This window comes from Hyperoodon ampullatus, assembly GCF_949752795.1.
Source record: "Hyperoodon ampullatus genome assembly, chromosome: 3".
NCBI classification, from domain to species: Eukaryota; Metazoa; Chordata; class Mammalia; order Artiodactyla; family Ziphiidae; genus Hyperoodon; species Hyperoodon ampullatus.
The window spans coordinates 72,986,961-73,005,094 of record NC_136916.1 but is presented as its reverse complement, the minus strand read 5'-3'; the positions used below and the strand labels follow the sequence as shown (position 1 = coordinate 73,005,094).

At 41.5% G+C, this 18,134-nt stretch overlaps 1 protein-coding gene across 1 annotated transcript in view; it reads left to right on the top strand.

The window, feature by feature from the left end:
• Positions 1-18,134, top strand: part of LRRK1 (leucine rich repeat kinase 1) — a gene marked incomplete at its 3' end in the record, with an annotated part of 122,319 nt that overhangs the window by 35,800 nt on the left and 68,385 nt on the right. The window contains exons 3-4 of the mRNA XM_079701091.1: positions 4,140-4,303; positions 13,902-14,073. Coding sequence (XP_079557217.1) covers positions 4,140-4,303; positions 13,902-14,073 — 336 coding nt within the window. The remainder of the gene's footprint in view (positions 1-4,139; positions 4,304-13,901; positions 14,074-18,134) is intronic.

Genomic DNA, 18,134 nt, shown 5'->3' with positions numbered 1-18,134 from the left:
TACTTATCATTAGCATTTTGGTCTTTTTTTTTTTAATTTAAATATATGTTAACCATTCTCTTTATGATTTCAGGAAATTAAATGAAGTTGGCAGAGTAAATTAAATGCATATGCATTACCTGATGTTGTCCCATAATGTCCTTCCCACAATTTGATTGGACCAGAGCTGCCAGCTCTTGGGTCAGTGAGAGTGTACATGTGTTGTCCGTGCAACTTAAGAGAATCAGATTCAAACTGAAAACCCCACAGCATTAAATATATATATATATATATGTAAATAGAACTGAGCAGAGTCTTGTTTCTTAGTATGTCATTTATTCTACATATGTTGCATTATTTATAAATCAAGTTAAAGTAAAACCACCCTTGTAATTTCACATGCATCCTATGTCCTTGGTTCTACCTTCTCAGTGTTGCTTAACTTGGGCATAAAGGTGAATTTTTTAAATTTATGTCCCTAATGTGAACAGAAGAGGTTACTTTATACCTCCTCATGCACGTGCACCTGTCTTTTACAGAGATAAGGAGGATATTTGTTTAATTCTGAAAGATGAGCAGTGACATAATTAAGTGCCTCTTCTGATGGATGACGTGGCCGTGGATTCTGCCTTCTTCTTACCCTGCCAATGGCTTCTCCCTGCAGCTGACTCTCAAATGTCTTAGTCTCTGACTGTAAATAATTAATGAGGACTGTTAGTGTGTGATGGGATGTGAAGCTTCCTTATTCACATGTATAACCACTTACACACTAAGCCCTTTTTGGATACCCCTTTCCAAAAATGCATAGCCAAAAAAAAAAAAACACCAGTAATCTCCATTTAGACACAGCAGTCTTGTATTGGTGTTTCAGGAAGGATGCAGATTTTGCGTGACACTCATGAAATCCACTTAACATGGATTTTCAGAATGGTTGCCTTTGAAATAGTCATGGCTTAGAGTGAGCTGTAAAGACCCTGGATGGTATCAAGGGGCTTTACTGTAAGCAACTTGTCTTTCCCTTTCTCCAGAGCAGGATTTTTCTGGGCTGGTGGTGGAGCTCGTTCAGTATGCCATATGGCAGGCCTTCCATTTAGGGTATGTTATTCTGATTCACTTCTCCCAATATTTTGTTATGAAAAATTCCAAACATACAGTGAAAATGAAAGAACTGAACCATGTACATCCATATACCCACCACCTAGATTTTACCATTAACATTTTCTAAAATTGCTCTCATTTCTATCTCTTCTTCTATCCATCCTTCAATCCATTATTTTTAATGCATTTCAAAGTAAATTGGAAATATCTGTACTTTTCACCCTCAAGTGCTTCAGTATTCATATTATTGACTATAGTTCAATATTATTTATAATTTTTTAGGTAAAGTTTATATAAAGTAAAATGCACATACCTTCATTAGACTATTTGATAAGTTTTGACAAATACCAACACCTGTGTACTAAAAACATCATCAAGATAAAGAACCATCACCCAAACAATTTCCTCATGCCCCTCCACTGGTAAACTTCATGACTGTCCCCACCCTCAGGAACCACTGTTCTGATTTTTTTCCCACCACTGATTAGAACAGAATATAAATGGGATCATTTTGTGCCTTCATTCTTTCACTCGGCATTGTGTTTTGAGATTCCCATCAATCATTTCATGGATCAGTAATTTATTCCTTTTGATTGCTGAGTAGTTACTATACCACAGTAGTTATTTATTCACTCTCCTGTTGTTGGACACCTTTGCTATTTACAGTTTGGAAATACCATGAATAAAGTTGCCATGAACATTCTTGGATATATTTTTTACACATATTTTCTTGGGTAAATACCTAAGAATAGAATAAGTGAGTCATAGGGTAGGTATATACTTAGTTTCGTAAGAAACCACCAGACTTGTTTCCAAAGTGGTTGTACCATTTTAGACACAACCAATAATATATGAATGTTCTCGTTGCTCCATATCCTCACCAAGTATTGTCAGTATTTTTAAATTTTAGTGATTTTGGTGGGGGTGTAGTGGTGTTTAACTTGCATTTCCCTAATGACTAATGATACTGAGCTTTTAGAATATCTTCTGCTGTTCAAATCTTTGCTCATTTTTAACTGGGTTGTTTGTCCTTTATTATTGAGTTATAGGAGTTCTTTCTATTTTCTGAATACCATTCCTTTTTTGGATACATGTTTTGCAAATATTTTCTTCCAGTATGTAACTTGCCTACTCATTTTCAAATAGTAAATAGTTTTTAAATGGTAGATCAACCTTCTGATGAGCAGAAGTTTTAAGTTTTGTTAAAGTCTAATTTAGGAATTTTTTTCTTTTCTTGGTTATTACTTTCTGTGTCCCATCTAAGGAAGCTTTGCCTACTCTCAAGTCATAAAAATATTGTCCTGTGATTTTTTTTCCTAAAAGCACTACAATTTTTAACCTTTATGTTTAAATCCATGATCCATCTCAAAGTAATTTTTGTGTGAGAAGTAGGGGTCCGAGTCTCTTTTTATTCAATGGATGTGCAGTTGTTCCAGCACCACTTATTGAAAAGATTTTTGCCTTTCTCATTGTGTTGGCACCCTTTATCAAAAATTAATTGGGTGTACAAGTATGGGTCTATTTCTCAACTTTCTATTCTGTTCCACGGATCTATTACCACACTGCCTTGATTATTATAGTTTTATAGTAAGATGTGAAATCAGGTACTATATGTCCTCCAACTCTTCTTTTTCAAGATTGCTTGGGATATTATAAGTCCTTTGAATTTTCATACAAATTTGAGGATCAGATTGTCCATTTTTATGCCCATAAAAGCCTATTGGAATTATGGTAGGGATTACATTGAATCTATAGATAAAATTGGGGAGAATTGACATCTTAACAATATTGATTCTTTTAATCCATGAAAATGAGATTTCTTTCCATTTATATAGGTCTTGTTTAATTTCTCTCAGCAGTGTTTTATAGCTTTCAGGGTATAGATCTTGTCCATCTTTTTAAAAATTTATTTCTAAGCATGTAATTTTTATGCTTTTGAAAATAAATATAAAAAAAATTTTTTCCAAATGTTAGCTACTATAATGTGATTTGCTTTTGTGATGTCAGTGTTTGGAAGCCAACCTTCCTCAGCATTTACATTTTTACATTAAAAAAAAACCCTGTTTTTTTATCCCTTCAAAGAGGTAGCAAAGAGATGGAGTGGGTTTAGCCCGAGCCTGAGAGCTGGTGAACCAAACTTCAGTCCCAGTTTACCTCTTACAAGCTGTGTGAACTTGGCCAAGAATGATAGAATTCTGTCCCCGTTTCTGCTGTCACTCAGCACAATCAAAATTTAACTCCTCATTCATCACAGTCTTTTCTGTAATATCTGTAGAGATAAAACTTTTAACTCTGGTTCACTAGCACATTTGAAAATCTGGTAGAAGCCTTGAATTTTCTCCCCAGAGAAATGTATACACACACACACACACACACACACAGAATTCTGTGTGCAACTTTAGGATGTGCAAGAAGTCTCTGAAGCCTTTTGGGATCCACAGACCTCCTAATTATGAAGCATTCTAGAGTGGGAGCTCTAAGGGCTGACTGCTTTCACTTCTGCATCTTCAGACCCAGCACAGTATGGAATGAGGGCTGCCATTCTAAGTCCCATGCCTTTGTGGAGTTTTCTAGGCAGAGAGGGTCTAGATTTCCACACCCACTGGATTTGACCTGCCTTTCTTCCACCACTAGATACCATATCCCTCTGAGGGGTATAGCAGTGGGACAGTTTGGTGGGCTACTAGCTCTCCCACCAAAGCCCTTGCTTCTCTGTTGCTGTTGGTAAGGTCAGCCTGGCAGTTTCCTGCCAGGCAGCTGCCCCGGGTGCCCTGGACCCGCTCGCTCCAGGCCATCGTCTAGCTGCAGAATCTTCCCCGAGCTGTGTTCAGCTTCCCCGTGCCTTCACAGATGGCCCCACGCAGGAAGGGCCTCCAGCAGGGTGCAGGTGCCAAAGTCTGCTGTACTTGGTGACATTGGCAGCATTTCAGGGCAACCCCTTTCTCTTGCTAAAGCCTCCAGATTTACGTCTTGAAGAGCACATCCCACTCTCCTCTCTGATGATTCCTAAGAGCAGCGCTGGCAGTGGAGGTCATGCTACATGTGTGCTTCTGTCCACCCAGGTGCCGGGGACATGGGCAGCAAACTATCCATGCCAGGTGGCGACCCCACAGCACAGAGCCCCAGGACGGAAGGCATTCATGCCGCATACAAGCGAGGAGATGCCAGCAGAGCCCAGCACCTGCTCAGAGAAGCTTGTGATGAGACCACGTCCCAGCTGGAAAAGGTAAGGTCAATGCCAGCCCCTCTGGCCAGAGCTGGGGACCCAGGTTGGGCGAAGGTTACCACTAAAGTTGTTTTCTTGTTATCTTTATAATCATAATGAGGATTTCTATTGTGTTCTGAATACCTTGTTTCTCATGTAAACTTACTGGTGCCAGTCCTTTCGACTGGACTTCTCAGGCTGTCATCACCTAAGCACACTACTCCTGCCTTCCCAGGGGACAGGGAAGGGGTCACAGAAATATAAAGGACAAAATGGCAATCTGAATGTTTAACTTAATATATTCTTTTACACTTTTTTCCACTATAAAAATAGCACATGCTCAAAAAAGAAAATTTTTTAAATATATAAAAATAAAGAAAAAAAGAACAAAAAAGTAATCATATTCCTAATGCATCCAAACAATCCCACTTAGCTTTTTTTTTTTACATCTTTATTGGAGTATAGTTGCTTTACAATGGTGTCTTAGTTTCTGCTTTATAACAAAGTGAATCAGTTATACATATACATATATTCCCATATCTCTTCCCTCTTGCGTCTCCCTCCCTCCCACCCTCCCTATCCCACCCCTCTAGGTGGTCACAAAGCACCGAGCTGATCTCCCTGTGCTATGTGGCTGCTTCCCACTAGCTATCTATTTTACGTTTGGTAGTGTATATATGTCCATGCCACTCTCTCACTTTGACAAAGCTTACCCTTCCCCCTCCCCATATTCTCAAGTCCATTCTCTAGTAGGTCTGTGTCTTTATTCCTATTTTACCCCTAGGTTCTTCATGACATTTTTTTTCTTAAATTCCATATATATGTGTTAGCATACGATATTTGCCTTACTCTTTCTGACTTACTTCACTCTGTATGACAGACTCTAGGTCCATCCACCACATTACAAATAGCTCCATTTCTTTCCTTTTTATGGCTGAGTAATATTTCATTGTATATATGTGCCACATCTTCTTTATCCATTCATCCGATGATGGACACTTAAATTGTTTCCATGTCCTGGCTATTGTAAATAGAGCTGCAATGAATATTTTGGTACATGACTCTTTTTGAATTATGGTTTTCTCGGGGTATATGCCCAGGAGTGGGATTGCTGGGTCATATGGTAGTTCTATTTGTAGTTTTTTAAGGAACCTCCATATTGTTCTGCATAGTGGCTGTACCACTTCAAATTCCCACCAGCAGTGCAAGTGTTCCCTTTTCTCCACACCCTCTCCAGCATTTATTGTTTCTAGATTTTTTGATGATGGCCATTCTGACTGGTGTGAGATGATATCTCATTGTAGTTTTGATTTGCATTTCTCTAATGATTAATGATGTTGAGCATTCTTTCACGTGTTTGTTGGCAGTCTGTATATCTTCTTTGGAGAAATGTCTATTTAGGTCTTCTGCCCATTTTTGGATTGGGTTGTCTGTTATTTTTATATTGAGCTGCATGAGTTGCTTGTAAATTTTGGACATTAATCCTTTGTCAGTGCTTCATTTGCAAATATCTTCTCCCATTCTGAGCGTTGTCTTTTCATCTTCTTTATGGTTTCCTTTGCTGTGCAAAAGCTTTTAAGTTCCATTAGGTCCCATTTGTTTATTTTTATTTTTATTGCTATTTCTCTAGGAGGTGGGTCAAAAAGGATCTTGCTGTGATTTATGTCATAGAGTGTTCTGCCTATGTTTTATGGCCTTACATTTAGGTCTTTAATCCATTTTGAGTTTATTTTTGTGTATGGTGTAAGGGAGTGTTCTTATTTCATTCTTTTACATGTAGCTGTCCAGTTTTCCCAGTGCCACTTTTTGAAGAGGCTGCCTTTCTCCACTGTTTATTCTTGCCTCCTTTATCAAAGATAAGGTGACCATATGTGCGTGGGTTTATCTCTGGGCTTTCTATCCTGTTCCATTGATCTACATTTCTGTTTTTGTGCCAGGACCATACTGTCTTGATTACTGTAGCTTTGTAGTATAGTCTGAAGTCAGAGAGCCTGATTCCTCCAGCTCCGTTTTTCTTTCTCAAGATTGCTTTGGCTATTTAGGGTCTTTTGTGTTTCCACACAAACTGTGAAATTTTTTGTTCTAGTTCTGTGAAAAATGCCAGTGGTAGTTTGATAGGGATTGCATTGAGTCTGTAGATTGCTTTGGGTAGTAGAGTCATTTTCACAATGTTCATTCTTCCAATCCAAGAACATGGTATATCTCTCCATCTATTTGTATCATCTTTAATTTCTTTCATCAGTGTCTTACAATTTTCTGCATACAGGTCTTTTGTCTCCTTAGGTAGGTTTATTCCTAGATATTTTATTCTTTCTATTGCAATGGTAAATGGGAGTATTTTCTTAATTTCACTTTCAGATTTTTCATCATTAGTGTATAGGAATGCCAGAGATTTCTGTGCATTAATTTTATATCCTGCTACTTTACCAAATTCATTGATTAGATCTACTAGTTTTCTGGTAGCATCTTTAGGATTCTCTATGTATAGTATCATGTCATCTGCAAAGAGTGACAGCTTTACTTCTTCTTTTCCAATTTGGATTCCTTTTATTTCCTTTTCTTCTCTGATTGCTGTGGCTAAAACTTCCAAAACTATGTTGAAAAAGAGTGGTGAGAGTGGGCAACCTTGTCTTGTTCCTGATCTTGGTCGAAATGCTTTCAGTTTTTCACAATTGAGGACGACGTTGGCTGTGGGTTTGTCATTTTGGGCCTTTATTATGTTGAGGAAAGTTCCCTCTATGCCTACTTTCTGGAGGGTTTTTATCATAAATGGGTGCTGAATTTTTTCAAAAGATTTCTCTGCATCTATTGATATGACCATATGGTTTTTCTCCTTCAATTTGTTAATATGGTGTATCACATTGATTGATTTGCATATATTGAAGAATCCTTGCATTCCTGGAATAAACCCCACTTGATCATGGTGTATGATCCTTTTAATGTGCTGTTGGATACTGTTTGCTAGTATATTGTTGAGGATTTTTGCATCTATGTTCATCAGTGATATTGGCCTGTAGTTTTCTTTCTTTGTGACATCCTTGTCTGGTTTTGATATCAGGGTGATGGTGGCCTCGTAGAATGAGTTTGGGAGTGTTCCTCCCTCTGCTATATTTTGGAAGAGTTTGAGAAGGATAGGTGTTAGCTCTTCTCTAAATGTTTGATAGAATACGCCTGTGAAGCCATCTGGTCCTGGGCTTTTGCTTGTTGGAAGATTTTTAATCACAGTTTCAATTTCAATGCTTGTGATTGGTCTGTTCATGTTTTCTATTTCTTCCAGATTTAGTGTTGGTGGGTTGTGCATTTCTAAGAATTTGTCCATTTCTTCATGGTTGTCCATTTTATTGGCATAGAGTTGCTTGTAGTAATCTCTCATGATCTTTTGTATTTCTGCATTGTCAGTTGTTACTTCTCCTTTTTCATTTCTAATTCAGTTGATTTGAGTCTTCTCCGTTTTTTCTTGATGAGTCTGGCTAATGGTTTATCAATTTTGTTTATCTTCTCAAAGAACCAGCTTTTAGTTTTATTGATCTTTGCTATCGTTTCCCTCATTTCTTTTTCATTTATTTCTGATCTGATCTTTATGATTTCTTTCCTTCTGCTAACTTTGGGGGTTTTTTGTTCTACTTTCTCTAATTGCTTTAGGTGCAAGGTTTGATTATTTATTCAAGATGATTCCTGTTTCTTAAGGTAGGATTGTATTGCTATAAACTTCCCTCTTAGAACTGCTTTTGCTGCATCCCATAGGTTTTGGGTCATCGTGTCTCCTTTGTCATTTGTTTCTAGGTATTTTTTGATTTCCTCTTTGATTTCTTCAGTGACCACTTCATTATTAAGTAGTGTATTGTTTAGTCTCCATGTGTTTGTATTTTTTACAGATCTTTTCCTGTAATTGATATACAGTCTCATAGCGTTGTGGTCAGAAAAGATACCTGATACAATTTCAATTTTCTTAAATTTACCAAGGCTTGATTTGTGACCCAAGATATGATCTATCCTGGAGAATGTTCCATGAGCACTTGAGAAAAATGTGTATTCTGTTGTTTTTGGATAGAATGTCCTATAAATATTAATTAAGTCCATCTTGTTTAATGTATCATTTAAAGCTTGTGTTTCCTTATTTATTTTCATTTAGGATGATCTGTCCATTGGTGAAAGTGGGGTGTTAAAGTCCCCTACTATGAATGTGTTACTCCCGATTTCCCCTTTTATGGCTGCTAGTATTTGCCTTATGTAGTGAGGTGCTCCTATGTTGGGTGCATAAATATTTACAATTGTTATATCTTCTTCTTGGTTCGATCCCTTGATCATTATGTAGTATCCTTCTTTGTCTCTTCTAATAGTCTTTATTTTAAAGTCTCTTTTGTCTGTTATGAGAATTGCTATGCCAGCATTCTTTTGGTTTCCATTTGCATTGAATATCTTTTTCCATCCCCTCACTTTCAGTCTGTATGTGTCTCAAGATCTGAAGTGGGTCTCTTGTAGACAGCATATATATGAGTCTTGTTTTTGTATCCATTCAGCCAGTCTGTGTCTTTTGGTGGGAGCATTTAGTCCATTTACATTTAAGGTAATTATCGATATATATGTTCCTATTCCCATTTTCTTAATTGTTTTGGGTTTGTTATTGTAGGTCTTTTTCTTCTCTTGTGTTTCTTGCCTAGAGAAGTTCCTTTAGCATTTGTTGTAAAGCTGGTTTGGTGGTGCTGAACTCTCTCAGTTTTTGCTTTTCTGTAAAGGTTTTAATTTCTCCATAAAATCTGAATGAGATCCTTGCTGGGTAGAGCAATCTTGGTTGCAGGTTTTTCTCCTTCATCACTTTAAATATGTCCTGCCAGTCCCTTCTGGCTTGCAGAGTTTCTGTTGAAAGATCAGCTGTTAACCTTATGGGGATTCCCTTGTGTGTTATTTGCTGTTTTTCCCTTGCTGCTTTTAATATGTTTTCTTTGTATTTAACTTTTGATAGTTTGATTAATACGTGTCTTGGCGTGTTTCTCCTTGGATATATCCTGTATGGGACTCTCTGTGCTTCCTGGACTTGGTTATCTATTTCCTTTCCCATATTAGGGAAGTTTTCAACTATAATCTCTTCAAATATTTTCTCATTCCCTTTCTTTTTCTCTTCTTTTTCTGGAACCCCTATAATTCTAATTTTGGTGCGTTTAATCCTGTCCCAGAGGTCTCTGAGACTGTCCTCAGTTCTTTTCATTCTTTTTTCTTTATTCTGCTCTGCAGTAGTTATTTCCACTATTTTATCTTCCAGGTCACTTCTCCATTCTTCTGCCTCAGTTATTCTGCTATTGATCCCTTCTAGAGTATTTTTAATTTCATTTATTGTGTTGTTCATCGTTGCTTGTTTCATCTTTAGTTCTTCTAGGTCCTTGTTAAATGTTTCTTGCATTTTCTCTTTTCTGTTTCCAAGATTTTGGATCATCTTTACTATCATTATTCTGAATTCTTTTTCAGGTAGACTGCCTATTTCCTCTTCATTTGTTAGGTCTGGTGGGTTTTTATCTTGCTCCTTCATCTGCTGTGTGTTTTCTGTCTTCTCATTTTGCTTATCTTACTGTGTTTGTGGTCTCCTTTTTGCAGGCTGCAGATTCGTAGTTCCCGTTGTTTTGGGTGTGTGTCCCCAGTGGCTAAAGTTGGTTCAGTGGGTTGTGTAGGCTTCCTGGTGGAGGGACTAGTGCCTGTGTTCTGGTGGATGAGGCTGGATCTTGTGTTTCTGGTGGGCAGGTCCACGTCTGGTGGTGTGTTTTTGGGTGTCTGTGGCCTTATTATGATTTTAGGCAGCCTCTCAGCTAATGGGTGCGGTTGTGTTCCTGTCTTGCTAGTTGTTCGGCATAGTGTGTCCAGCACTGTAGCTTGCTGGTCGTTGAGTGAAGCTGGGTGGTGGTGTTGAGATGGAGATCTCTGGGAGATTTTTGCTGTTTGATACTATGTGGAGCTGGGAGGTCTCTTGTGGACCAGTGTCCTGAAGTTGGCTCTCCCACCTCAGAGGCACAGCACTGACTCCTGGCTGCAGCACCAAGAGCCTTTCATCCACATGGCTCAGAATAAAAGGGAGAAAAAGTAGAAAAAAAGAGGGAAAGAAAGAAGATAAAAGAAAATAAAATAAAGTAAGGTAAAATAAAAGAGTTTTAAAATAAAAAATAATTATTAAGAAAAAAAATTTTTAAGTAAAAAAAAAAAAAAAAAGGACAGATAGAACCCTAGGACAAATGGTGAAAGCAAAGCTATACAGACATAATCTCACACAGAAGCATACACATACACACTCACAAAAAGAGGAAAAGGGGAAAAAATAATAAATCTTGCTCTCAAAGTCCACCTCCTCAATTTGGGATGATTCATTGTCTATTCAGGTATTCCACAGATGCAGGGGACGTCAAGTTGATTGTGGAGATTTAATCCGCTGCTCCTGAGGCTGCTGGGAGAGATTTCCCTTTCTCTTCTTTTTTCACACAGCTACCGGGGTTCAGCTTTGGATTTGGCCCCGCCTCCGCGTGTAGGTCACTGGAGGGCATCTGTTCTTCGCTCAGACAGGACGGTTAAAGAAGCCGCTGATTCGGGGGCTCTGGCTCACTCAGGCCGGGGGAAGGGAGGGGTACGGAGTGCGGGGCGAGCCTGCGGCGGTAGAGGCGGGCGTGACGTTGCACCAACCTGAAGCGCGCCGTGCGTTCTCCAGTGGAAGTTGTCCCTGGATTCCGGGACGCTGGCAGTGGCGGGCTGCACAGGCTCCCCGGAAGGGAGGTGTGGAGAGTGACCTGTGCTCACACACAGGCTTCTTGGTGGCGGCAGGAGCAGCCTTAGCATCTCATGCCCGTCTCTGGAGTCCGCGCTGTTAGCCGCCGCTCGCGCCTGTCTGTGGAGCTCCTTTAAGCACCGCTCTTAATCCCCTTCCCTCGCGCACCAGGAAACAAAGAGGGAAGAAAAAGTCTCTTGCCTCTTCGGCAGGTCCAGACTTTTCCCCCGGACTCCCTCCCGGCTAGCCGTGGCGCAATAACCGCTTCAGGATGTGTTCACACCGCCAGCCCCAGTCCTCTCCCTGCGCTCCGACCGAAGCCCGAGCCTTAGCTCCCAGCCCCGCCCACCCCGGAGGGTGAACAGAGAAGCCTCTCGGGCTGGTGAGTGCTGGTCGGCACCGATCCTCTGTGCGGGAATCTCCCCACTTTGCCCTCCGCACCCCTGTTGCTGCGCTCTCCTCTGCGGCCCCGAAGCTCCCCCCACTCCGCCACCTGCAGTCTCCGCCCGCGAAGGGGCTTGTACTGTGTGGAAACCTTTCCTCCTTCACAGCTCCCTCCCACTGGTGCAGGTCCCGTCCCTATCCTATTGTCTCTGTTTATTGTTTTCTCTTTTGCCCTACCCAGGTACGTGGGGAGTTTCTTGCCTTTTGGGAGGTCTGAGGTCTTCTGCCAGCGTTCAGTGGGTGTTCTGTAGGAGTTGTTCTACATGTAGATGTATTTCTGGTGTACCTGTGGGGAGGAAGGTGATCTCCGCGTCTTACTCTTCCGCCATCTTCCCCCTCCTCCCCACTTAGCATTTTTGGTATACTCTCTTCCAGGCTGCTGATCTGAACATTCATTTTGTCGTTGTTATTGTTTCTAATATAGATACAAGCCTATTTGTGTATAGTTTTGCATACTGCTTTTTCTCACATAATATTATATGAACAGTTTTCTGTATAAGTTCCTTATGAGCGTCACCTTCAATGGCTACATGACATTCCATCTAGTAGAGACAGTGTCACTTACCTGGCTATTCCTTTTGGTTAGATATTTGTATTGTTTCTAATTTTTTACTACTATAAATCATGCTGTATTGAATGTTTTTTGCCTAATCCTTTTCTTATTGTCAATATATTTTCTCAGCCTAGGTTAACAGGAATTGAGAATGTGGGTATGAGCAATTTTTAAATTTTGAAACACATGCCAAACTTTTCCAAAAAGCTTGTAGAGATCAACCCTCTTGCCCACCTACAGCTTGAGAAGACCATTGCCACATTCTGGTCCTTGTGGGAAATTCTTATTGGCTGTTAACCATGGAAGCACTTTACTGATGCAATACTTTGGTTAGCACAGGTTTAATGTCTCCATATAATTAATAGTTGGAAATAACTCAGTTACTAAACCTGTTCTCAAAATTGTAAGAGATTTTTTGGGGGGAATTGGCAAGTACATGTGCTTGAGAATTATTGAGGGGAGGGCATTTTTGATTCCTCCTATTATGAATTCACAGCATATATGGCCAAAGGCCTCTCTTCTTATGGGGAGAACTGGGATGCACACATGAGCAGGTCAGACTTTTTGGCCCCTTGGGTTGGCACTGGGTGGCCTCCCACAAGGAGGGCTGTTCAGCAGACATCCTGGAGTCTGTGCCTCCCTCTGCCCGTGTCAGTAGTCTGCCCTGGTTGTGATATCATGCCCATGCATTCATGGGTTGGCCCACTCACAAATTCGTTAGCATGGCTGCCCTCTGTGAGCTGGGTTCCTTATACCCACTTCCCTCAATGCCTGCCATGAAGGAGATTAAGGGGAGTTGTAACAATCCCCATTTTATTATGAGGGAACTGGAGAACAGTGCTGTCAAGGCACTTGTCCAAAGACACATAGGTGGTAAGTGGCAGAGCCAGGATTCAATGTGGCATGTCAATTTGGCACCAACGTCAGTGTCCTGTGCCTGACTCTTCAGTGGAGAACCAGCATGACACTGGACCGAGGAACCCACAGTCTAACAGAGGAGCCAGAGACATGGGGGTGGGTATACACAAATACAAGATGGCTTTTGGGGACAATGGAATAGTCTAGCTCTTGCTGGTGGTGATTGTGATTGAGTTATACCTAGTCAAAATTCATCAAAGTGCACTAAAAAGGGTGAATTTACTATGTATAAATTATATCTTAAGAAACCTGACTTTAAAGCAATACAGGAGAGCATGTATTCAGGCTCAAATGACCTGTGTGGCAAGATGAATAAGTACTGCAGCCTCGATGAGAGAGCCGAAAAGGCTTTAGCTATGCAGAGATGGTGACAGAGACCTCCCAGAGCAGGGGACACTGTGAGCAAGGAGATGGGGCATGTGCTGACCTTTGAGAAAAAGACCAGGCTTTCTGTGAGAAGAGGGCTCTCAGAGGCACAAACCTAAGGCACAGGACAGCAGCCCTGGCTTGCACATTCAAATAACATGAAGAATTTTGATTCCTGCCTGAGATATCTTTCATGATGCTGTTCCAAAGAAATAGAATATGAGACATTTATAAGATCAAATTTTCTAGTAGTCACATTAAAAAAGTAAACAGAAACAGGTAGAATTTTAATAATCTATTTTATTTAACCAGCATATATTAAAGATCATCATTTCAACATGTAATCAGTATAAAAATTATTGACAAGATAGTTTACCCTTTTCGTACTAGGTCTTTGAAATCCCATGTGATTTTACACTTTCAGCACATCTCACTTTGCATGAGCCACGTTTCAAGCCTCGTCAGCCACAGCCGTCCTGGGCAGCACAGCTCCAATCTTGCCCATGGACTTCATGAAGCATTTAGAGTCAATTTTCTTGGCAGTTCCCAACAGCACTGGTCTTGCTGACATCCTGCCCCTGTTCTGTTTTGACCAGGGCCAGCTCCTGAGCATCTCTGCGGCCTACGGGGATCTGGAGACTGTCCGGTATCTTCTCACTGAGAGACTGGTGGAGCTGCCAACGGAGCCCACCGACGACAACCCAGCCGTGGTGGCAGCACAGTTTGGGCACACTGATGTCGTGCAGGAATTACTTGAGTCTTTGCCAGGTAAATCCCAGAGCGTGAGCTCTTCACCACCTCTCAGGGACCCTCTTTTCTTAGGAACCAGGCAGGTATTTAGGGGGGCTGCACTTCAAAATGTTTATGTCTTCACACTGTTTACTAGTCATGAGATCCAGAAATCTGGGAGTATTCTTTAAAGCAGTTTTAGGTTCACAGAAGAACTGATGAACAAGTACTGAGAATTCTCATATACCACCTCCTAGTTTCCCTATTATTTGCGTTTTGTGTGAGAGTGGTACAGTTGTTAAAACTGATGAACCAACCAATATTGACACATTATTACTAATTGAAGCCCATAGTTGACATTAGGGTTGTATATCTATGGCTTTTGACAAAAGTGTAATGACATATTTCCACCATTACTGCATCATACAGAATTGTTTCACTGCCCTAATAGTCATCTGTGTTCCACCTATTCATCCCTCCCTCTCCCAACCCCTGGCAGCCACTGATCTCTTTACTGTCTCCATAGTTTTGCCTTTTCCAGAATGACATATAGTTGGATTCATATAGTACGTAGCCTTTTCAGATTGACTACTTCCACTTAGCAATATGCATTCAAGTTTCCTCAATGTCTTTTCATGGCTTGAGAGCACATATATATATATTTTTATTACTGAATAACATTACATTGTCTGGATGTACCATGCTATGTTGCTTTTTTTAATAACAAGTTAAATTTTTCTCTGGTGGACTCAAGGTGTCCTGGTCTCCTTTGATTTCCCATGATGGCCTTGGATCTGTGACACTATTTAAGTCCAGGCATCACTACAGCTATAGGCTGAGGCATTGCCTTAGAGTGGTCTTGGGAGTTAGGATTTTGTGAGGGAGTGGGGCCAGTGTCATGGGCATGTGACAGTGCAGTCACACAGAGCCCTGCACTTAGAAGGGCCCCACACTTGGTTTAACACTCTGCAGTTGCCCTCTTGAAATTTTTTTTAAGTTTTTTTTTGATGTGGACCATTTTTAAAGTCTTTATTGAATTTGTTACAATATTGCTTCTGTTTTATATTTTGGTTTTTTGGCCATGAGGCATGTGGGATCTTAGCTCCCCAACCAGGGATCAAGCCCACACCCCCTGCATTGGAAGGCGAAGTCTTAACCACTGGACTGCCAGGGAAGTCCCAGCCCTCTTGAAATTTTTAATAATTTTTGAACAAGGGACCCCATTTTTTTTGTTTTTTCTGGCTGCATTGGGTCTTCATTGCTGTGTGCGGGCTTTCTCTAGTTGTGGCAAGTGGAGGTTATTCTTCATTGTGGTGCACGGGCTTTTCATTGCAGTGACTTCTCTTGTTGCAGTGCATGGGCTCTAGGCATGCGGGTTTCCGTAGGTGCAGCACACGGGCTCAGTAGTTGCGGCATGCAGGCCCTAGAGCACTGGGCTTCAGTAGTTGCAGCGTGTGGGCTCTGTAGTTGCGGCGCGTGGGCTCTAGGGTGTGTGGGCTTCAGTAGTTGTGGCGTGCAGGCTCAGTAGTTGTGGCTCACAGGCTCTAGAGTGCAGGCTCAGTAGTTGCGACGCACGGGCTTAGTTACTCCATGGCATGTGGGATCTTCCAGGATCAAGGATTGGACCCATGTCCCCTGCATTGGCAGGTGGATTCTTAACCACTGCACCACCAGGGAAGTCCAATGGATCCTATTTTTTTTTTTTTTTTTTTGCGTTACACAGGCCTCTCACTGTTGTGGCCTCTCCCGTTGCGGAGCACAGGCTCCGGACGCGCAGGCCCAGCGGCCATGGCGCGCAGGCCCAGCGGCCATGGCTCACGGGCCCATACGCTCCGTGGCATGCGGGATCCTCCCAGACCGGGGCACGAACCCACGTCCCCTGCATTGGCAGGCGGACTCTCAACCACTGCGCCACCAGGGAGGCCCCCAATGGATCCTATTTTTAAGTTTTTCATGGGACCCCACAATTATGCAGTACTACTGTTAAGGGGTGTCCAGCTATGTGCTTTGAGGTAGATTTGTGCTCAGATTTGGTTCCAAGCTGGCATGCCTCTCCTGTGGCTGGAAGGAGAATGAGTTTATGAACAGAAATAAGGGCACTGTTAGGGCCCATAGATGCTGTTTGGGTCAAGCAAGGTATAGGAGGGCAGGAAGGGGCCCCCAAGGAGCCAAAGCTGATTCCCTCTCCTCAGGGATCTCCAAGAGTAGCTCTGTTCTAGTCCCAAAGAGTCTATGCCACTGACTCACTCATCTCATTGGACAGCTTACATTTATTGAGCATTTTCCAAGTACTGGACACACTGCAGAACTTCATAGACACAGAGGCTTTTTTAAAAAGGTGATTCCATCCCTTTAGTAGGTCCTGGTCAAGCAGAGGAAATTGAGGCAGAAAGGTGTAACCATGCGAAGGTTGAAATATTTACACAGTGGTCTGCAAGCACAGATCAGGGAATGGTCTTGTCTGGGTGCAGGCTAGAGCCTTCAGAGGGAGCTGACATCTGAGCCAGGCTTTGCAGGCTAAGTAGGAGTTTACTTGGCAGACAAGCAAGGGAAGAGCCTGGTTTGCCTGCTTTTGCAGAGCAGGGAGCTTGGGTGGACCTGAGCATGGTTCTCAGCTGCTCCCAGGGGTGTCATGTCTTTAACTCAACTCAGGACAGAGCTGCTGAGGACTGAAGGAGTCCAGTGCATTGTGCTGGGCCCTGTGGGGAGTGCAGAGGTGGGCAAAACAGTTTGTGTTCTCTGGGAATTCCCAGCCTATAGGAAATGTAGCCACTGTCGGGAGTAAGGTAAGACAAGAGGCAGCTAGAGAATGAAGGCAGGGTTCAAGAAGAGGAGGGATGAGAGGTCCATGGGGTGTGGGTACATCGTTGTGTAATTATGAACATCATTTGAAAGACATCATTATGTAATTCCTGGTCTTGTAGCTGAGCAGGGCTGAAGAGAAGGAGGAGGTAGAAAGATGGGCTCTATGAGTGTTGCTGGATTTGGGCCTCATAGAATACATGTAGGGGTTTGTATGGTTAAGAGAGCACCCTTTGGTTTTAGATAAAGCAGAACTTAAGGCTTGACTTTGCCATTTACCAACTGTGGGACCCTCAGCAAGTTCCCAAGTCTCCCTGAGCTTTGGTTTCCTCATATTAAAATTATGACTGTGAAATACAGGGCCTGCCTCCTAAGAATGACACACTTATATCCTCAACAGAAGTTAGCAGCATGACGACTACACTTCTCATAGCTGGATATCTGGTAGTAATGGAGAGGGGTAATTTGTTTTCTGTTCATATACCTCCTCCTTTGAATTGTTCATTTTAGTTATCAGTTGAGGGCAAAGAAGGGACATTTATTTAGCACCTGCTGCAGCACAGGCATAATGCCAGGTACCTTATGTAGTGGGTTTTAATTCTTGCCTTCTCTGCCTCACCCTTATTTCCTGGTCAGTTTCCTATCACAGAGGGAGGGTCACTCTCTCCAGGCTTCAGAGCACTTTGATTCCTGAGGACTTTCCACCTCTGGAAGTGAGACAGTGTTATGATGCAACTGGGAAGTGTCCATGTGGAGGATGAGATCGTATGGCAGCTAGATCCAAAAGTCATTGCACTACTTTGAACTTGAAGATATTGTAACATTTCAGCCCACGCTCTCTCTGTTCATTCAGTGTGTTAAGTGTTATTTTATCCTGGAATTAAGTAGGCAGTTCTTTCAGGGAGTAATTCTCTAAGTTTTAGGCTGATCTACTTTTTTCATCAAAGTATTTTTTTAACTTATGAAAGTAATATATGTATATTACAAATAATTTGGAAATGCAGAAAAGTGTTATTACTCTAAGAACATAATGACATATCATAATGAGTTATGTCAGGCACTTGACAGAGGTTATGACAATTTATTGAGTCAAGCACTTGACATACACTATGTCATGTAATCCTCACATTAAACTTGGGAGGTGGGGTGTTATTGTTCCCATTTTACTGATGGGTAAACTGAGTCACAAAGAGGATAAGAAATTTGCCCAAGATGACACAGCTGAAATTTTTTTTTAATCTTTATTTTTTTTATTTTTTATTTTTTTGGCTGTGTTGGGTCTTTGTTTCTGTGCGTGG